The 23545-nt window shown below is 38.0% G+C and overlaps 1 protein-coding gene across 1 annotated transcript in view; it reads right to left on the bottom strand.

Annotated features, from left to right (window-relative positions):
- Positions 1-23338, bottom strand: part of plppr5 (phospholipid phosphatase related 5) — a 105361-nt gene extending 82023 nt beyond the window's left edge. The window contains exon 1 of the mRNA XM_002933800.4: positions 22311-23338. Within this exon, the coding sequence (XP_002933846.2) occupies positions 22311-22541 (231 nt within the window). The 5' untranslated portion in view covers positions 22542-23338. The remainder of the gene's footprint in view (positions 1-22310) is intronic.
- Between the last annotated feature and the right edge of the window lie 207 nt (positions 23339-23545).

The following is a 23545-nucleotide window of genomic DNA, read 5'->3' on the forward strand; positions in this document are numbered from 1 at the left end:
TATCTGCTCACACATACTAATTCTGATTCTACTTTTTGCAGGAAAATGTATGGTTGGCTATTTTACTTATATAATGCTACTTGTGTATGTTGAGCTCTACATTAATAAAACTTGTTTTTTTTACTTCCATGTGGTTACAGCACCCCCACACCCGTCCCTTTAATGGTGGTCTTATGCCTTTAAAAAAATGGTGTTGGTTAATGGGCAGTCTTCTCCTTTACAAGCCGCAAGCGGGGGAGGATTAAGCCTGTAGAACCAATGCTGTGGTCTTGGCAATCTCTCTCTATAAAAGCTGAAGGCAAGGGGGTGGACTAAGCCCTCTGACTCAAACCAGCTCCCAGATCAAGAATGGCTACTGTGCACAGGAGTGCCAGCCTTTGAAAAATATAATGAGAGGTAAATAGATAGGACCACCATACAGGGTTTACCTTGATGTGGTATGGTGGCTTACCAATCTTATCATCATAATTTTGTAACTAAAACCCCCTGTTTTTTGTAAATACATGCACTAGCATAGATAATTTACTTATGAAACAGGGGACCAGGGAATGTGCATTGCTCAATCCCCCTCTTTCTTTTGTATGCTATTAATAACACTTGTTCAAACTGCCTCCTGAGATGCACACAATAAGACCAACAACAACAAAAATCGACAATACCAGTTAATGTGTCGCCACAAGGACTGCATGACTGCATGTTTTTAAAAAACAAGAGCTTCTATTGGCTAGACATAATCTCCAGAAACAACTATATTGAAGAATATGAAAGCAATGACAATTACATCAGAAACAATTTTTCTATTACTATTCACATAAGAAACAGAATAAGATAATGGCACAGTATTACTAACTATGTCCATGACTAAGCTACAGTATTAAACGGATGAGATTACATATAAAGATTTGTGTAAAGTTGTGGTGTTTTAGGAATTCATAGTACAGGTATGGAATCCGATATCCGTAAACCCTTTTTCTAGAAAGCTCCAAATTATGGGAAGTCCATCTCCCATAGACTCCATTATAAGCAAATAATTTTATTTTTCTCTGTAATAATAAAACAGTACCTAGTACTTGATCCTAACTAAGATATAATGAATCCTGTTGGAGGCAAAACAATCCTATTGGGTTTTATTACTGTTTATAAATGCTTTAGTATGGCACAGATCCCCAGCCTTTGTTACTCATGAGCCACAGTCAAATGTAAAAAGACTTGGAGAGCAACACAAGTACCATAAAAGTTCATGGAGGTGCCAAATAAGGGCTGTGATTGGCTATTAGGCAGCCTCTATGCACACTATCAGCTTACAGGAGCTTTATTTGGTAGTAAATCTTGTTTGTATTCAGCCAAAACTTGCCCCCAAGTCAGGAATTCAAAAATAACTACCTGGTTTGGGGGCACTGGGAGCAACATCCAAGGGGTTGGTGAGCAACATGTTGCCCCCGAGACACTGGTTGGGGATCACTGTAGTATGGCGTTCCAAATCCCTGAGTATATCTGTACATATACAATAAGCGCTTTGTCTTTGTTGCATAATTCATTTATCTTGCACCAAAGTGAGAACATACTACCCACCAATACCATTAACATCATATTTTTTTATTGACAAGACTTTTGCCTTTACAGTAAATAACAATATTAAGATTTATTACAGTCTGGGCAGCACATCTGCGTTCAATTTTAATGAGCTTATTTATGAATTTTTTGAGTTTGTGAATTTGAGAGTTTTTTCTAACTCGAATAAACCTGCATTTTAAAAATGCTTGCTTATTTATTAATATGGTAAACTCGTTTGAATAAAAAAACTCCAGTACCATGAATTTTTGAGTTTACAATCTTGAAATACACTTGAATAAAAATATGGCTTTTGAAAATACAGCTTGGCTTTGCCTAGGACAACTCCCATTGACTTCTACGTGATCTCGCAAGCTTTTAGCTGCCGTTTTTTTACATTTGAGTTTTCATGTTTCTTAAACTTAGTAAATAAGAGACATTAGTATTTTTAAACTCGAACTTTAGCGCAAAAAACTGTGGAAAATTGTGGAAAAAATTTCAAATTTGAATATTGGTTAATCACCTCCTAATATTTAGAACAATTGTATAGTAATTCCAAAATCCTTACAATTTCTTATGGCCAGATGTACCGTCCCAAGGTCACTGTGCTGCTCTTATTCTGTGCTTTTTATATGGCATTATTGTTTAATTAGCTGGACTCTGCTATGTGCTAATTTGGGAAGTAATTCCAGACTAACCCCCATCAAGAACGAAGAAATTACGAAAATGATTTGATTTATTATTTGGAAGCAAGCAAACAGTCATCACTTCATCTAAACAGCAAACTAATCAGGACAAGTGAAGTTTAAAGCTCCCATTGAGCCATTTACCAAACTACGTATTGATAAGGGGCCTAGTGGGAGCCTGAAATATCACTAAAGCACTATGTGCTGACAAGCTTTTCAATAAATCACCTTGCTGATTACAAGACAGCCTGCAGTGATTGCTTACCTTTTATGTAGATGCCTGGAAACTGTGACATACAATTGTAGATTACTGTATATTATCTTTACCGTATATTTTATTGCTGCTAAACAATCTTGCATTCATTTATAGACATCCTTGATAGCCACCCAGAATTGTTAAATACTGAATTACATTAAGGGGCCCATTCATTAAGGGACGATGACCGCGATTGCGAAAAATTCATAACTTTTCATAATGACCACGAAAATATTGTTAAAATTACGCTACTTGCCATTTTAATACCATACTTGTTCTAAGGGGACAGCTGCATTTAAATGTGTGAGTTACTAGACTTTAGTCATCATTTAATATATGTATATACAGTATATATATATATATATGTATATACAGTATATATATACATATGTATATACAGTATATATATATATACAGTATATATATAGATATATATATATATATACACAGTATATATATATGTATATACAGTATATATATATATATATATATATATATATATATATATATATATATATATATATATATATATATATATATATATATATATAGATATATATATATATATAGATATATATATATATATATATATAGATATAGATATCTATCTATATATATATATAATGAAGATATTATATGAGTGGAAATGATGTAAAATCCCAGAAACATTATTTGTAAAAACAAAGAAAACAAACATTTACTTTAGAGCATGTACTTTCAATAAAACCATTTCTTTTCTATTTCTCTCTTTCTACTGTGTCAGGTGTGATTCTAGCAGCCATTAGGCTCTGGGGGCCAATACAGGCTCAGCAGCCCAGAGCTTGCTGCCGCATCACATTTTAACTGTTACACAGTAGAACTTGGAATTTTAATGAATTTGGGGATCAGGGGGCCTTTACTAAAGGCATAAATTGCAGGAAAATGTTAACTTGTGGTTCTACTGTACTACATCGTAAACCCATGATAACGATCCTAGTATACCTAGTATAGCTTGCAAATCGAAGCTTTGGGGTACATTTTATTCAATGTTTTCCAGTTTTTTGTAATTGTCAGTGAATTGCTTTTTTTATATAGCTCACGATAGCTAATTAAATATGGACAATTAAACACAGACAATTAAAACAGTAACTGAAGATGCTACATACGCACTCACACCAAAATATCACAAGGCACAATAATTAACCCATGATAACTGCACAGCTGTAAACAAAAGATGTACTGGAAGTTTCTAGATCTTTGGGATAATGTTCTAATGTACAGTGGCACCCAATGTGTCATTATCTGAGCTTTCTGACTCCAGTGGGAAGCAGAAATATATGGAAAGGATGAGTACTGTATTAGGGTGACTTTGGATATGACAGAGACCAGTAAAAATGAAATGTTAGTTTGTATTGTTCAACCTGCACCTGGCTAAAAAAAATCTAATCCCTGATTGGTTGATATAGGTTACTGGAGCAAATGTGCCTATTGTTGATGAGTCCCAGTGAGCCTCTTACAATGAGCCCAGTTCATGCAAAAGCTTTGATGTGCTAGGAACTCATTAAATTAAACTTTTCCAGCTTCCCCAGTGTCTGTGTGTGTTTCCTCCCACACCCCAAAAACTACAGGCGAGTTAAAGGGAACTCTGGCTTCCAAATCAATATTTGTTAAAGAGCACCACATTACAAAGAAACCCCTAAGAATATTACTTTAGCTGCTCTCCTGCTTGGTGGTACAGAGTGGCACACTTGAGAATCATGACTGCTTCAGTAAGCACTGGGTATTCCTTATTACATCTAAGTTAGTCTACTTCAGGGTAGTTCTATCACAAATTCCTTGGGGCAGTGGTGGCCCACCAATAAGATCTTTGTCCGGGGTACCTTAAAGCAGCCCTGGCTGCTGTTTCATATCAAATCAAGTATATGTGACCAAGTAATGGAAAAAATTGTTGTGCATTGTAAAGCATATTTAGCAAGGCCATATTTATTGAACTCTGACTCTTTGTTATGTGTAATTGTAGGCCCCCACTGATTACTGGTTGACAGCAAAGTGGCCAACCCACCGTACCTTTTAAGTTGGGCCCAACAGGAATGGGACCCACCACCTTTTTGCCTTATTGGGCCATTCCAACCTTGAATTCACAGTACGCTAGGATCCCAGTTTGGGTTCCAGTGTGCATGTGCTGCTTGCTGATCACCAAGACGGCTGCTGGGAACAGATGTGGCACAGATATGGATGTGGCCAATGCTGTCAAGCAGCTCTGTAGTTCTGGACATGCTATTGGGACATAGGTTGGAGTAGGTGTCAGTAAAATGACTAGAGGAGAGCACTGCTGCTAAACCTAAAAATTTGCCTGGGAGGCTTATCTTTTGTTTTAAATAGAGATTTATATAATATATTCAATCAAATCCCAATTATTGCCTTATTCATTAAGCTTTTGTTAATTAGGCTTTCAACACCTATTGTTCTAGGGTTGGACATGACCTTGTTCCCTGACAATAGGCTGCTAATCCCCATTAATATGCTAATGAATCCCCAGTTGGGCTCCTACAAGAGGTGTGAATTGAAGATTGGGGGAAACAAAGCAAAGCAGATGAGCTGAGAATTGATCTGAAGCAGGATGAATGGTTACACTAGGGTATATTTATCATGCTGTGTAAAAAGTGGAGTAAAACATCACCGGTGATGTTGTTCATAGCAGTCAATCAGATGCGTTGCTTTGATTTTCTAACTGTTGAAATCTAATTGCTGATTGGTTGCCCTGGGCAACATCACCGGTAATGCTTCACTCCACTTTTTACACAGCATGATAACTATAGCCCCAAGCTTTTTTACATTTTTAAAATGTGAGGGGGAAATGTTTAAAATATAATTTTTGACCCATTTTTATGTAGTTAAAAAGACAAATTCACAAAAATGTCTGTAAACTGTCTTTTTATATCCAAAAACAGAAAAGTGGCAGTTGAGTTGGAATTTAGGCAGATTTCTGCTTGTCATTGTCAATATGGAGAAAGTGTTTTACACCAGTTCTGCACTTTTGCAAATTCCCCCATGTATCTCACTTACAGCTTTCCCCCCTAGAATCCAGCAGTTATATCCAAAGCATCAAGTGGGTATTTCTATCTGTCCAGTTTGTCCATGTATCCTATAAGTAATACAGTCTATTTTCGTCCCCTATTTTAACAATCCATTACCCCCCATGTGAAGTTACATTGTAGATGAAAAAAGACATATTTTCAAGTGTAACCTGCCTAACAGGTCTAGAATGAGGCGAAAACCCTCTCCAATTTGCTTCAGAGGGGGGAATAAATCCTTCCTGGTCCCAAGATGGTAATCATACCAGTGCACAGATCAACTTTGTTCTAAAAACTAAAAATTTCAATAAGTGGTTTTTCACTTGCTGAAAAGCCATTCAACTTCTTTTTGAAGATATTTACTCTAATGTGCCAGTAAAACCACTCCATATCACCTTTGCACAACGAGTCATCCCATATGTTGCTGGAACATCAGAAAAACTTAGGAGAGTTTTCAACAAACATCAACCCAGCATCACTCTGAGACAAAAGCTGGTGCACGCTAAAGACTCTACACCAAAGCACATGAAAAGTAATGTGGTCTATGCTGTCCAGTGTAGTGAAGAGTGCTCTGACTTATACATTGGGGAGACAAAACTACCTCTCTGTAAAAGAATGGCCCAACATAGGCGGGCGAACTCCTCAGGACAAGACTCAGCAGTCTATCTACACCTCAAAGAAAAAGGTCACTCCTTTGAGGACAGTAACATGCATATCTTGGACCGAGAGGACAGATGGTTTGAAAGAGGTGTGAAAGAGGCCATTCATGCCAGCCTAGAAAAACCATCCCTGAACAGAGGAGGGGGCCTGCTACACTGCTTGTCACCTACATACAATGCTGCTTTTACATCCTTACCCCAGTGGTTTCACAACAGTTCAGACTTCCAGTCATGTACTGAAGGATTAACACCTGCATCAATGAGAATCATGGTACCATTGTGACTGGATCATACCTTCTCACACCTGTCAGTTTCAGCTAACACCTAACTAAATAAGTTCAATGAAACCATTGTGATTGGATGTCTGTGTCTGAACTACCATCAAGGGTTTAAATACCGGGGAATTCCCAACCAGTCATTTGAACTGAAGAAGCCACTTGGATGAGTGATGAGAGGTTTTTCAAGAAAAACTCAGAAAAGTCCAGTTGTTTTCAGACTTACTTCTACTAGATACTGTATAATGTTGTGTAGAATAATATAATGAGTTGATTTTTTTAGACATTTATTCATACAGTCATGCTTTTATACAATAAAATAATAAAATGTTCTGAATGCAGACTGTGCATCATTAAGGTCAGCAGCTGAGCATGGAAAAAGGTCCAAGGCAGTAGAGAAGGGTTTTAACTTGATTATAGTAGGGTTCCTGTAGCAGTGATATGACCATGAGAATTACATAGAAATTTGCCTAAATAAAACTGCAATATAGTCAATGTTCAGAGGGTGTATTGTCCATCTACCAAGTTAACTTAAACAGTTTAACTCCACATCACATTTATGCAGTGGAGAAGATTTACAAAAAGTGACCTGTCTGTAAAATGACACTTTAACAACAACACATTTAATCCTTTCAATTCATGCTTTTTATTTACTCTATGATTAGTGGCATCATCCAAGCAAGAACAGCTTGGGTATATTTTTTATAAAGCACTACCCCTTGGGGGTGGGGGTGGGGAGGTAGAGCTCAACTGATGAACTTGCAGGGCTGTCTGCCAATGTAATATGTGAGGTTTTAAATTCTAAAAGCAAATGAACACTATATTTTCTCTCTATGCTTTTTTGAGAGGATGCCATTAAAAAGATGATTCAGAGTAAAAAGCACATTGTGCCAGTATTTAAAAAATAAGAGTAAAGTAAGCATAAATGCAGATTGCAGTCTCTTAATGGATATTATTTGGCAAAGTGAAGAGTATGGTGAATCTTAGGTAAAACACAGACATTTCAAGGACATGTGAGAGTTCCATTCTGTATGTACAATTTATTCTGAACCCAAGGCAACTAAAAATATTACCAGAATCCAGACTATAAAACAAGTTCCTTATATAATTTCTATAGTTCCTTATATAATAGACCCGTATGCAAGAGAGTACTGGACATTTATACCTATGTTTTGATCAGAAATTTGCAAATAAACACTTGTTGGGAGCATGGTCTGACTATCAATGTTAACCCATGCAACTTTTAGAGCGTCATTATAGGCCCTATATTAATTCTGATTTTCCTACACAGTCTTCTTCAGTACAGAATTGGAGGGTACAGAATTGGAGGGTCTCACCCGACATCATCTTCCCCAGCTCACTGCACCTCTAGCTTTTCTTTTTTCAGGGAAAAAGAGTTTGCGCCCTGTCCCTTCTGTTCTTTACCCTAGCAATTGATCCCTTTGCAAAACGAGTCCACCAGGATCCACATCTGCAAAATCTGCAAATTTGAAAGGGCGAATATCTCAGAAAAGAAACAGTTATATGTGGTTGACACCTTGGTCTATTTGGAGGACAAAGGATTCTTACTACTTGCCCTGGTTGAGCTTATGCAGGTCAAGGCCTGTAGCCAAAGCATGTAGCTTTAAGACTAGTACAGCAAAATCAGTACTATTTTTGTATTTTTTATTTAACAGCATGTCCACTTCAAATAGCCACAACATGTACCTATCAGGACTTTAAATCACCTTTTATGTATTCCAGCTCAAGTTCTCAGCCAATAACATAGATACACTAACACAATGGACTTCAAACAAATTTAAGACATGGGAAACTCTTCCCTGCGGGAAAGATACATTTAATAAAACTGTTTATTTTGACATAGTTGCTTTATACTTTATCGCACACTCTCAACTGATCCTAAAGGGACTCTGATAAGCCATGGCTCTCAATGTGCAAAATGAATGCCTCCTTTTCTCATTTGGTATATACTCTGCAGATCCAGAGCCAAAGTAGAAATCTATCCCATACAAATTGTTACTTAAACCCCTATATCTTGAGTCTAAGATTCAATTCAGGAAAGCCCAGGAGGAGGAGGTGGGGCCTATAACTGAAGACCAATGGGGCAATATTTTTTTATTTATTCAAACAAAGATTGTCTGACACACAGAGCCTACTGTACTATCATATATCAAGTCTTTACCCATATTTAAAATAATGAAATTGCTACTCGTTTTCTTAATCTGTAGAGCTGTGCGCACTTGCAGCGATACTAGCTGGGTATTACAGCTTGTTAAATGGAGGCTGTCTGAGGGGAGTTTAAAGGAACAGTAACACCAAAAAATGAAAGTGTATAAAAGTAACTAAAATATAATGTGCTGTTGCCCTGCACTGGTAAAAGTTGTGTGTTTACTTCAGAAAGTCTACTATAATTTATATAAATAAGCTGCTGTGTAGCCATGGGGGAAGCCATTCAAAGGAGAAAAGGCACAGGCACATAGCAGATAACAGATAAAACACTATTGTATTCTACAGAACTTGTCTGTTATCTGCTATGTAACCTGTGCCTTTTCTCCTTTTTTCCAGCTTGAATGGCTGCCCCCATGGCTACACAGCAGCTTATTATATATATTATAGTAGTGTTACTGTAGCAAACACACCAATTTTACCAGTGCAGGGCAACAGTGCATTATATTTTTATTTCTTTAAAGCTTTTTTATTTTTTGGCGTTACTGTTCCTTTAAGACTGACACTAATACTTGCCTTTTAACTAGAGACATTTATGAACCACTGTACAACTTCATGAAAATATTTCTGGCTAAACCTTATTTCAGGCTAGAAGGCTGATTAGTCATTACTAACTTACAGCCCCATTAGTCCAGGAATGGCACAAGGCTAGGGATGCTATGGCAGTACTATTCTGGACACGAAAGAACAGATGCTTACATTTTTACAAGTATGGAGTCACTGGATGGACAGCCTTAACACTGATGCACCTCCCCCCGTACCACCCCCTAAAAAAAGTTATATATTACCCTGTGCCAATCATATAATATCTGAATTAGACTGTTGCACAGTTATCACAAATTCTTTATTTTGTGAATGGACTTGTTTCTTACATGTAAATGTGTTAATTGTTTCTCAGTTCACTGAATGCTGATCTACAGTGGCAGTAATCAGTTCTGCTGTAATACACACCGGAGACAGCACTATATAACTTTTAATACTAGCTTATAATTAAATCAGCTATTAATATAATCTGTTAAAGGAGTTATAGCAAAATGACAACAAAATCCAATCGTATGATGTCTTAGTCATACTTAGAGACACTTTTATATCTACTATCCACCTGCTAGCACATCTTATACCTAATGAGGTAGAACTCTCTGATCATGGGTAGCCTACATTAGCTGGTATTTCAGCTCTTCCGACAGGATTTACAGATAATTCATGTTGTATATGTAGTATTTTACAAATACTTATTGGTTGGAAGCAAAATATTAAATAGATTTGGAATAACAGCTAATCTAAACTGAACCGAGAGTTTAGTTCTACCGCACTTAGGAATGTGATGTACATAATAATTGCCAGTATATGCTGAAATAGGCAACCATACAACATTCTATTTAAAGTCAGGACAATGCAATAGATTCTTGTATATATTATTAAAATCAGGCAAGCGTATTTTGTGCATTTCCCCTTGCACCTACCATTGCCCCTATGCCAATTAAAATAAATTAAGTTACAGTTTCTTACTGCTTTGCTTTTAACTTGTGCTTGCTATGTTTGGCTGCTCGCTGATCCATCTTTGTGCTGTGTGCATATCTGTGTGGGTCTGGGCTGAGGGGATAAATTGATGGCACAACCTGCCACTGACCCAACAAACAAACAAACAAACAAACACACCAGGCCCACCATGCATGGTTGCACAGCACCAACAGAGACAGAGAGAGAAAGATAGGCTGAAGACTCTCCTATAAGTCAGTGAGTAAATCAGTTAAAACATACCTGACCTATAGAAAGAGTTGGCTTGGCTGGCACAGCTGAGGGGCCCAGGAAAGGCTTCCTGTGGGAAGGAATTAGCTGCTTCTGAGTTGACCCTGCTGGCAGCTAATAGACACTGATACAATTAGTGCTAACTGTACAGGCTTTTGTCAATACTCATGTCCCAATTTTTTTCCTGGCAGTGTAACTGCCCGTAAATAAGTAAGATCAGGTGGCAACTGTACTTCTTCTTCAGATTTACTCCATACTGTACTGGTGTGGGGCCCAATCGGCCTAGGGCTATCCCTGATCCTGGGCTTCCATCCCAGAATTCCTCATTCATAGGACATCTCAGGACATTTGGTGGATCCACTTCTACCTCTACATAAGCTGGAGTGGAGTGGAAAACTGGAGTGCATTGATAAGGGTAAAACCATTTAGAGAACCAATCAGCATACTACTACGGGCCAGATGTTGATCGGACAGGCTTAAAAATCCCAAGGAGAGCATTGATGCATCCTGATCACATTGACGGAATAAAGGTCATCAGAACAAGGACTGCATCAACACGCAGATGCACTCTTTGCCCCAATAGGATCACCCTGATGGGATACAGGCTGTGCTCCTCACCCCAATGGGATTTTAAAACCTGCCTGCTCAACCTCTGCCCAATTTTCAGCCAGATATTGTATCATCTGCAGCTTTTATTTTATTTTATTTTATTAGATTGCAGAATCTAAAGCCATTGGATTCTACAGAGCTCACCTGTTATATGCTGTGTCATCTGTGCCTTCTTTTTTTTTTTACTATTTCAGACTAAATGCCTACCCCAATGGCTACACAGCAGAATTTGTAATAAACTATATTAGTGTTTCTCCCCTCCTCTCAATTAATGTTCAATTAATGTTAGTTCAATAATTATTCTTATAGATATTATGACACTTCTTTGCTATATTAACTTAATTCTGTGTCTTTTGTGTGAGAGTATGTGAATGTGTGTGGAAGAAAAACATTTCAGATCCTAGATATTGCTAGTATATGAGTGTCCTATTACAAAGCCTTAACTATACAGTTTGTGATGGTTGCAGCTATAGTGTATATAGAGAGAAAACAATGTGGAACAACCACAAAGTGAAAAGCCCACTTGCCTGTGTGGAATTAAATAAATGTACATTAAATGGCGCTAGAGAAGTATGAAATGTTGAAACTGTGTGACACAATTACATTTACCCCCAAGTTTACCTAAGTAGTCCTGTTTATATGTTGAGAGCCTATGATTACAGTAAGTGCCGGGTAAGCATGAAATGCATTAGGCTTGTTGCATGGGGGTCATTTTAATCGACTGAAATAAAGTTATTAATTTTTATCTTTGGTATTGGTGCAAATTGATTGGTGCAAATTGATATTTTGTATATGTTTCTGTGCCATAATTCTAAATCTTGCATGTAAACCCCCCTTATAAGGGTACATTGTTGATGTTATCTTCATGATTATACTCACATTCCACATTTCCTGTTGCCAGGCTTACAGCACAGAGGCTGCTGTTGTTTGACTGTATGGCGCTGCTATTTAAGAATTAGGTCATATTATCTACCAAGAATGATTAGAGCTGCAGAATAAGGGAGACAATATATTTTTCAGTAAGCCCTTTTTACCCCCAGGAAAAATAAATAATTGAAATAATCTAACTGTAAACATGAATGTTATTTTAAGGCTGCTCTTCCAGAATGTTCTCAGTGACAGTATTTTTTCCAAGCAGGAAATCACCATGGAGATTTAACAAGGGGTTTTGTGGCTGGGTTTAATTTCTAAATATCACAAGATACCATGTAAGGCTCATGTGGGATTCTGTGTGCCTGCATCTCAATTTCTGAGAGCAGGGGGAAAGCATGGGTTTCTACTAAAGCATTTAGCCTTCAACTGAGAGAGAAAATAAGGATTTAACTAAGAATTTGAAAGAGGTCTGAGAGAAGTCTCTACAAATGAAGGTGCCTTTCCATTTCCTTCACTCTTTCATTTACTGTAAATCTGGGTTGTATTAATAGAATATGATGATAATAGAAACAGGTAGGTGAAACTTTTTTTTCCAAGAAAGGTGGTGACCCTATGCTTGAAGTAATTTGTGAGAGACAGACTCTTAAAGGAGAAGTATATGTTCTAAAAGAAAGCGTAACCAACAGATATTTATCCTAATAAGAGGCCTTTAAAAGGATCTTATCAAATTGGCATATGAATATGTTACTCGCTGATCACCTGACAGTAAACAATGCAGAATCTCTATGAAACAGGAAGAAGTATTAGAAGGAAAAAGCCACAGCTCTGTCCATTCATTGGCTGATGTAACCTAGTAAACATTCAGGGGTATAGTTTCTTTTAAACATACAAAAAGGGCTGCACTACACTAGCTAGTAATTGGAACATTACACGACAGTGGTTCACACACTTTTCAGGCTATTCCCCATGTGATAAGAGCATTTCACTGATGGGAAGATTTCTCGATATGTGAGATTAGAGTTCACAAATTCACCAACTTTCTATTTCTGCCTTAGGGCTTTTCGAAGCGTATTTATCAATGGGTGAAAGAGTTTACTATTTCATAAACATACTTTAATCATAAATTTTGATAAAACTGCACAGTGGATTTATCAAAATTTGGATTTTAGTGGTTTTAGAATTCTTTGAAACAATGAATAAACTAAGGGGCACATTTATTAACCCACGAACGGGCCGAATGCGTCCGATTGCGTTTTTTTCGTAACGATCGGTATTTTGCGATTTTTTCGGAAATTATCGCGACTTTTTCCTTACCAATACGATTTTTGCGAAAAAACGCGAGTTTTTCATAGCCATTCCGAAAGTTGCGCAAAATCTGGCGATTTTTTCGTAGCGTTAAAACTTGCGCGAAAAGTCGCGCTTTTTTCGTAGAGTTAAAACTTGCGCGAAACATCGCGCCTTTTAAGTTTTAACGCTACGAAAAAGGCGCGACTTTTCGCGCAAGTTTTAACGCTACGAAAAAATCGCCAGATTTTGCGCAACTTGCGTAATGGCTACGAAAAACTCGCGTTTTTTCACGCAAGTCGTAATGGCTACGAAAAACTCGCGTTTTTTCGCGCAAATCGTATTGGTAACGAAAAAGTCGCGATAATTTCCGAAAAGTTGTAAAGGCGAAAAAGTCGCAAAATGTTCGTTTCCAATCGGAATCTAGTCATTTAGTAAAAGATCCAGATCCAAAGCATGAACAAATGCAGAATGAAAATGAAAATGAAAAGAAAAAAAAAACCACAAATTTTTCACGGTTTTTACATTTTCCTATGAATCTTCTTCAAGGAAAAACAAAATAAACCCCCGAAAACCTCTAAAACCATGAATTTACTAACAATTGTTACAGTTTGCTTAGGACAGCTCCCATTGATTTACACATGAACTTTACACATGAGCTTTTAAATGGTGTTTTTTTAAATTTGCTTTTTTTCAATCACAAAAAAAAATATGCGACAAGTTATCAACCAAGCAAATTGTATGGTTGGATCACTTGTTTTTTTCTGATTGCCTCAAGAGCTTATCCAGTTGAATGTGCTCGCTGATACCTACACTGAGGGGAAAAAATGATAAACATACGTCAAACTAGACATTCAAAATACTCCATTTTCTATTGATCTTGATTTAGAGTACTGAATGGGAACACTCACAGCAGACCAGTAAAAACAGTTTAAAAAATTATATTCTTTGTAATATGCGCTTGATATGTATAAAATGTATAGTCCTCTTTTATTTACTGTAATTACTTTCTTCACTTAGCTTCTTGCTAAGAGCATTCTTGAAAATAGCTATACTCTCTGTGCAAAGTATGGTGTGCTCAGAATTCATTGTAAGATAATTGTATGAAAAAAAAGGCATGGAACAGCAATGCAGTAATGATCTCTAACCCCTGATTACAATGGCAAGCATGTAGGACATTGCTTATTAATGGAGTTCTATTACTCAGGGGTCACTGACCCCAACATACACAAAGCTCAATAATCTCAAGGTTAGATTTTTCAAACCATCTCATTCATCTTTGAGTCAGTCATTTAAACCACTGCATGGTTGCTACCATAACGCAAAGAATAGCAACCAAACACCATTTTATATAAAATAAACCTTAAGAGTTACTGAGTAAAAAGGTCAATTTGTTTACTTTACTCTATTTTATAGAAATAAAGATGGAGCTATCTATGATGTCATGGGTCTTAGTACTAGAGCAGTGCTGTCCAACTTCTGTTGTACCGAGGGCCAGAATTTTTTCGACCTACGCGGTGGAGGGCCGATAATGGAAGACAGTTTGACCACTCCCCTTTTTGAAACCGCACCCACTTGAAACCACACCCATGTTATCACATGACCATACCCATATTAATGGTTGTAGTACAGCAAAAACCTGCCATACTCTTCCTGCCCTACCCTGCCTGTGTGCCATACTCTGCCTGTCCTACCCTGCCTTTGTGTGTGCCATACTCTGCCTTCCCTACCCTGCCTGTGTGTGCCATACTCTGCCTGCCCTACCCTGCCTGTGTGCCATACTTTCACTGTGTGTGCCATTCTTGGCTGGTTTGTGCCATACTTGGCCTATGTGTGCCATACTCTGCCTGCCATACCCTGCCTGTGTGTGCCATACTCTGCCTTCCCTACCCTGCCTGTGTGTGCCATACTTTCACTGTCTGTGCCATTCTTGGCTCGTTTGTGCCAAACTTGGCCTGTGTATGCCATACTCTGCTTGCCCTACTCTGCCTGTGTGTGCCATACTCTGCCTTCCCTACCCTGCCTGCGTGTGCCATACTTTCACTGTGTGTGCCATTCTTGGCTGGTTTGTGCCAAACTTGGCCTGTGTGTGCCATACTCTGCCTGCCCTACACTGCCTGTGTGTGCCATACTCTGCCTTCCCTACCCTGCCTGTGTGTGCCATACTCTGCTTGCCCTATGCTGCCTGTATGGAACACACAGGCAGCCTACAGTCACACAATGCTGGCACTGCTCCTACAGTCTGCACAATAACTATATATTAAAAAACTTTTTAATTGCAGTACCACCTCAGTATATGTTCTTTTTGTGGTATGCAGGGATTATTTGTGGGTTTCTACTGCTCCAGAGGTGTGAACAGGGGAACAATGGGGGTGATAACAGCCTGAGCCTGAGGTGTGAACACTGCAGGGGGTGAACAATGCAGAGATTAAAAGGTGTGAACAGTACAGGGGATTACATATTTAAACAATACAGCCTGATTACAGCCTGAATCTGAGGTGAGAACCATGCAGGGGGGGGGGGCAGTTAATCACAGTTCTGATACCATTTAAAGCTTACACAAGAGTAAACCATCAAAGCAGCCAGACAGGTGGGGGGCCACACAGAGGGGGGTCGCGGGCCGCATGCGGCCCGCGGGCCGCCAGTTGGACAGCACTGTACTAGAGGGTCATCACAAGAGATGCATCAAAGGACATGGTAACTACCACAATGACAAAAGACTAGGGAAAGGGTTAATAATATATGCCTTACCTAATTATAAATGGACCCTGAGACTTGTTCAGAAAAGATTGGTGCCAGATAAGGACATTAAATGAGTTTTCAGGAACAACTTTAGTCCAAAAAGTACTTCATTTTGCATTGCTTTGGTTTTGTATAGTGATGAGCGAATCTGTTCGCTTTGGCAAAAATTTCACAAAACAGCCCAAAATTTGGGAAACACAGATACCGCTTGGCTATTTTTGACATGCCTGTCATTTTTTGACGGGGCGCTTCTTTTTTTGATGCACCCACAACTTTGCAAATTTTTGTTGCGGTGAATTTTCTCTCAAAAAAATTTTCCAATGGCGAAATGCAGATTTTGCTGTAAATCCATGCCTGGTGAAAACATTCACTCATCACTAGTTGTTTATAGATATCTTTGCACCCTATGCTGAAAGCTCAGGGGCTTTGCAACTCAGCCATGCACTTTACATTAAAGAGTGACCAATACCTTCCTATGTCTATGAAGATTTTCATTCATCCAGGTCATGGTATATCTAGTATAAATAAATTTGAAGCAACTGGACTTGTTTAGTAATCATTGAAGACGTTTCACTACTCATCCGAGCAGCTTCTTCAGTTCAACTGACTGGTATGGGAAGTCCTCAGCATATATACTCTTACACTAATCCAATCACAATGGCACTATGTAACTCTTCAAAAAGGTGACATCTGAAACTCACAGAGGTGTGAATGCTGTGGAGTTACTTTGAAAGGATTACCAAAGTATCATGCAACTCTTCAAACAGGTGTTACTTGTTAGAGTTGCATGAATGGATGTGTGAAGAGTTCTGAAACTGCCGGGGTACAGATGTTAGAACAGCATTGTATGTAGCAGACAGATGGTGTCGAAGTCCCCCGCCTCTGTTAAGGGATGGTTTCTCCACTTTGACATGAATGGCCTCTTTTACACCTCTTTCAAACCAGCGGTCTTCTTTGTCCAAAATTTGGACATTGCTATTTTCAAAGGAGTGTCCCTTGTCTTTTAGGTGTAGAAAGACAGCAGAGTCCTGGCCTGTAGTGTTCGCCCTCCTATGCTGAGCCATTCGCTTGGAGAGCAGTTGCTTTGTCTCACCAATGTAAAGGTCGGTGCACTCCTCGCTACACTGGACTGCGTATACAACATTGCTTTGTTTTTCCTTTGGTGTTGGATCCTTTGGGTGTACAAGTTTTCAGTCTCAGTGTGTTGCTAGGTTTGAAAAACACAGGGATGTGGTGTTTGTTGAAAATTCTCCTGAGTTTCTCCGACACTCCTGCTACATATGGGATGACTATATTGCGCCTTCTCTCTGCCTCAGGACGGTTATTCCTTTTGGTGTTCCTGTTGGGCTTAGTTGCTCTTGTTTCCCATACCAGTCAGTTGAACTGAAGAAGCTGCTCGGATGAGTAGTGAAACGTCTTCAATGATTACTAAACAAGTCCAGTTGCTTCAAATTTATTTATACTAGAAATACCTTCCTATATATTTCCATATGTAGAACTCCCTGACTACTTTAAGGTGTAGCTTTATTAAAATGTGAGTTTAGAGCTTAATATATAAAAAACTTACCCAGGTTCTAGTAATTTCTATGGGGTTTATATATATATAAGTGTATATATAAATCCCATAGGAATAAATAGAATGTGGGTGAGTTGTTATGCATTGGGCTCTAGACTTAAATTTTGATAGATCTGCCACTAACAGTTGATCCATGACCTTTTCCATTTATAGACTTGTACTTCTTTTTCAGAAGGAAGGTGAGGAAAGGTGCCTCAAAATTACCGAAGAAGGCAGCCTTAGGGCAATGTGGGAAGTACAACTCAAGAACGAATGCAGTTTCACAAAAGTCATCTCAGAAAAATTAGGAAGAAAAGATGAATCATTAGTTATACATCTGAAATATTATATTCAGCTCTAACTAAATCATTGGTACAGACACTACAGTATTTGGTATGCAAGATGTAATACATGTTTTCATTAATTTTTTTCCTATTCTAAAGCTCTAATGGAACATTGTATTTACTATAACTATGTCCCCTTTCACCCACTGCAACAGAGATAATTACCTCTATATAACAAAGGCCACTTTCTTCTAGTGTTAGGATTTGAGATAAAGAAGAGTTCATTCATAAAGAGATGAATCTATTTCTGGTGTTTGGCGTGCAAGTGACATCTGCACCCAATATTTGTGGCGCAAATACACAGCACCTATTAACATCAGGCACAAAAATTGCTTATGTAAATGAGCCCTATAGTTTGATTAATGACCTAATTCTCCCATGGGGAGAGCAAAACAGCATTTCATTTTTAATTAGGTTAGAAAATGAATGTAAAGCTCTATTTAGTTGCTATAGGTACATTACCTGCAATTAAGTAAATAAAAGCAAATAGATGGTAAACAGTTAGTAAATAAGCCCCTCTGTAAACCAAAAGCATTTTACAGGAATGTTTAGTGAGTGGCCTTTCAACTTGAACATAAAGTCAATCATTTGGATGATCAAAGTGTGTAAGGAGAATTCTAATGATCTTGGCAACCTATAATATCTGAGACTAATTTTGCAATCTATGGGGCCTATTTACTAACCTTTGTTTTTTTCACAATTAATGTTTTTTTGCACTAAAACATGAATGAAAGAATTTTTGGGCATTTCTTACATGCAAATATAAAAATACACTATCTAAAAGCTATGGAGGTCATGTCGAAGTCAATGGGAGCTCACTAAGGCAATATTCTTATGGTCCTTTTACTTCAAGGTAATTTAAGTTTTTTGTATGTGTTTGTGTGTAATTTTTTGGGGGAGCTATTTGTGCTATTTAAGTAATGCAAAATCACAAACTGGGGTTATCTCTATTTTTAAACATGTTGTTGGGGTTTTTTTGTCATGGTTTTTAATAGAAACATTGTGCTTTTCTCATTTGTGAGTTTAATTGTGGTAGAAAAAAAACCTCTAAACCTACACAAATACTGATAAATCTGCCTCCATGAGTTTTATTTATAACTGCCAAGAGTAAGATTTTTAAATTATTGTAAAATTTTACCGAGCAGTGATGATAAGCTTTAGGGGGCTTTTCACAGTTTCATGGTTTATTTCCTACTCTGGAGTAAACCAATCTAGTGCAGAAAATAATTGCCCAAATTGATTCATCCCACATGAGATACCCATTGGTCAGTATTAGGATGCATGATTACTTCAGGGTTACCAAGTTTAGTAGTTCATAAATCAGCCTGTGTGTGTTTCACAGATGTAGTTAAACCTGTTTTTAATATATGAGGGTTGACTAGCTCCATCTGTTATGTTTGGGCAATGACACAAGGAGAAATTTTGAAAGTTTTGTCTTCCCACTGTCCTGAATCTCTATCATTTTAATGGGAACCACCTAAAAGCACCCAGAGCTTTCTATTCACACCTATCATGAAAGTGTACAGAACACTTTTAGGTGATTCCTAGTCAAATGAACAAAGAAGACATTTCTATTGATTTGTCTTCTGCCCAAGACTCCACCCCAACAACACTCCATAATAAAATGATACTTGCACCCTTTAAGATAAAGTACTATGTCATATGTTGTGTTTTTGTCCCGCTTTATTATAAAGTCACAAGTGGTGTAAAAAGTGCCAAATAAGGATTACTATAGAAAAGGTAATATAATAAGCTTGTTGATGAAAATTTTGATTTGCATCATTATGAAACATATTACGTGGTGTTATTATAGAATTTCAGATAAACCACTATTTAAGGAGGCTCTTAGTTCAGTTCCCCATATGCACTGTTGGCATTTGGTTGCAATTCATTACAGATATAAACCTACAGTGCTTATTTGTACACAGCTAGAAAAGGTTGCACGTGGTGTTATTACACGCAGCAATGTGCATGACAACATCCGACTGAAATACCGTAATATTGTTTTGGTTAAAGGAAAACAAGATTAGTGAAAAGGTTTGTGGGAGAGTCGAACAAATCATTAGTAATTTAGAAATACATGCGTGGTAAAGTTCTTATATTTTGCAGAGGCATTTTTACAGAGCATATCATTTTATAATTATGAGTAAAAACACTTAGGGGCAGATTTACTGAAACTTCCTCATTTTTTTCTTTTTGAAAACTTGAATAAACTAATTTCCACGAATGTCTGACATTAACTAAAAAGTCTGAACCGAAAAAGTCTGTGGGGGAAAAAGTTGTGGAAAAGTCGCCAAACTCTAAATATATTGTCGCACAAAAAAACAGCATCAAAATTCTGAAAATCTCGAAAGTTTCGAAGCAAAGAAGGATCATAGGAAAAGGACATCTGCCATTGACTTCTACATGATCTCAGCAAGTTTTAGCTAGCCAATTGTCAGATTCGGTTTTTTAGCTGTTTTGTAGTACAGGTATGGGATCCCCTATCTGGAAACCCGCTGTCCAGAAAGCTACGAATTATGGAAAGCCTGTCTCCCATAGACTCCATTTTAATCAAATAATTCAGAATTTTTAAACGGATTTCCTTTTTCTCTGTAATAATAAAACAGTACCTTGTAATTGATCCCAACTAAGATATAAATAATTTTTAATTTATTAATTTATTAATTTTTTAGTAGACTTAAGGTATGGAGATCCAATTTATGGAAAGACCCCTTATCCGGAATAACCTTGTCCCGAGCATTATGGATAACGGGTCCTATACCTGTATAGTAAATCTCAAAAAGACATTACTTTTTTCTGCGACTTTTAATGCTAAAAAAATCTGAATCTGATTCATGGCCCCCTAAGTGTGACAATCTGCACATTTAAACTGTAGCTTGTGGTGCAATACTGAAAAAAATAAACAAGGAAGAAGTACTGTTGAGTAACTACAGAGAAAGCAGACCCTGTGACCATGGGGGGGGGGGGCTAGAACTGTAGGGGGCCTGTGGGTGAATTGTGATGCAAGTAAAATTGCAGGTCACCCCTAACTTTTTTGCGTCCCCACCATTTTTTTAGCTTCAGCGTTTACCCATGATTACCGCTGGGGGTGGGAAGGCAAAAAATGTTGCTGGGGGCCGGCTTAGGTACACCACTGCTCCAGACAATACATTTTTCACATAAATACATATTTAAACCTTTTCTGAATTTCTAAATGCAGTTTATAAAAAAAAGATGCATGCTTATGAAAATAACAGCTATAACAATGTGTGAAGTTTTGGCAAATGCAGAAATATGGCACAGTCTGTGTATAACACAAAGTAATGAAATTTCATGTGATGAATCAGTTTCTTTAATCTATACAGGCACAAAAAGGCACAGCCAGTAATCATAATTCTATTTTTTTTTCGTTTGTTTTATAGTAGGGCAGTCATATGCAAGCATACCTGTACAGGGCCCTCCAAGCCCTCCCTGCTGCCGTAAACCGGCTGAAACGTCACCGGCCCCCATCCCCCCTGCGCTTAACTTTTCAGCAGAGGATCAGGGCCAGGGTGGGCCAAATCACTAGCGCAGAGAACACTAATGAGCGCTACAAGCTTTACTGGCCTCTTTAAAAGCCAAATAGTTAACAGACTGATACCAACTGGAAGCTAGGAAAAGAAATCATTTCGGTATTCAGTAAAGTTACCAGGATTCACGGTTTGATTTCTATATAAGCTCCATGCTGGGTTCTATAATGTAATCTAACTTTAAAAGTATAAACCAAGTGAAATAAACTTATTGCAAAGAGTGTTCCATATTCATAGGTAGCTAGAATGTTCCCCCCTGCTGTAATAATAAAGCACTTTTTATACAAGAAAGCAATTTATTATTGTGCTGTCATTGTATATAGACTCTGTAATGAAACTAGACAAGAGCTGAGTAATTGTATTGAAGACACTATTGTCTGTACCCTAGAGGCACTGAATCTTTTTCATGACCCTTAAATAAACTAGAGACACAGCAGAGAGCTGCAGATCTGGTCTGCACAAAGAAGACATAATAAGAACTCGGGGACTCCAGATAGGGGGCAGATATTAGAAAGTGCAGGCAAATGGGAAGGGGGGGAGGAAGAAATGCAGAGAAAAGCCCTATAATATGCACAAACAAGAGCAATGCTGCAAGATAACATTATGGAAATGACTGATGTGCCCTTAAATCAGACAACGTGGAGTATATTGAAATATTCAGCAGCTAACACACTTATGGAAATGGTAAAGACACACATTAGCTCTCTATGTTAATGAATACATAAAATAACACGGGTATCTAAAGTATAAGTGAGACTTAGATGTCAATACCTTCATTTCAATCTTGAGTAAGCTTGTTAGGGTAGCTCTGACTTTCCCCAACACGCCATCATATTCAGTGACAAAATTCATATACAATAAACACATATGAGAAGGTATGGATATGAGAAGCCTTACCACAAGTACTGGGACCCCTGTGACCAGGGAGAGGAGGAGGACAGGCGGAATGTCACTGCTCTCATCCGGTCCTGGATAGGGCTTGGTGTATGAACTATCGTAGCAGAAAAAACCCTGGACATTCACAGTGAACGTGTCCGTATACTCGAAGTAATAAGCCAGCATTACAGTCCCTGCCATTATCACCATCTGGAAATAAAGCATGATCGTCAGAGAGAACTGAAAACTCATTTACGAACAATCCACACATCAAAGGCACAACTGGAGCTCAGCCGCTGTCCCTGCATTCAGTGCTGAATCCAAAAGCTTCTTCCTGGGGAAATAGAAATAGTGGCAAGGCTGAGAGATTTTTCCTTCTTCCCTGTAGCAAGAAAGAAGCTGTTGCTAAATAAGATCATCTACTTAATAAATATGGTTGTCGGGTTCTACAAACAGATCTAAAGCAGATGCCCACACATAGTAAATTGCTTTCAGTGATGTTTTTTTTCCCAAGAGCTCCAGTCTCTTGATTCCCCTTCCCGTTCAGATATTTCACTGAGCCATTGTAACCTCCAACTGGCATTTACATTATTTCAGCTGCTTCACAGGTGGTGAAAATAACAGATTCTGTTGTTGCAACATGCTGTTTAGAGAGAGGGGATTTAATCGGTGAGCCTGCTCCAACGCAAAGACAGCATCTCCTTCCCACTATGTTTTATGTGAGGCTGTCTCTTTATAAGAAAAAAAATCCCAGCAGAAAGAATCAGATCCTCCCCTGTATACAGTAAGGCATAAAAAATACTGCTGCCCTAATTATTTCAGATGAATTGCTCATGCCCAGGGATTAAGCAAATAATCTGGGTAGTTTCCTTTAAGAAATGTAATATTGCATTTTCTGTTGATGCTCTGAATATTAGATGACTCCTTCATGCTGCTGTTTGCAGTAAGACATGATCGAAAGCAGTAGGTTCCTTGCTTCGTATCGCTGATATCTCATGCCTAAATAGATGTGATGTTAGTTAGCAAGATGTATGCCAAGCATCAGCGTCACATAGAGTTCAGCTCTCGTTCCTAAGCCCTGCAATACCAAACACTTCCTCCTTTGTGCTCCCCCTCCCCTACAAGCCCTACTATCCAACACCATTTTTATAGCCTAAAAGCTGATTCTCTGTTTCTCCTATTATGTCATCACCCTAAACTGGAGAAAAATAAATAAATATGTGTGTTTGCATGTGTGCGTGTGTGAATGTTTCAAT

Source organism: Xenopus tropicalis, chromosome 4 (assembly GCF_000004195.4).
Source record: "Xenopus tropicalis strain Nigerian chromosome 4, UCB_Xtro_10.0, whole genome shotgun sequence".
Classification (NCBI taxonomy): Eukaryota; Metazoa; Chordata; class Amphibia; order Anura; family Pipidae; genus Xenopus; species Xenopus tropicalis.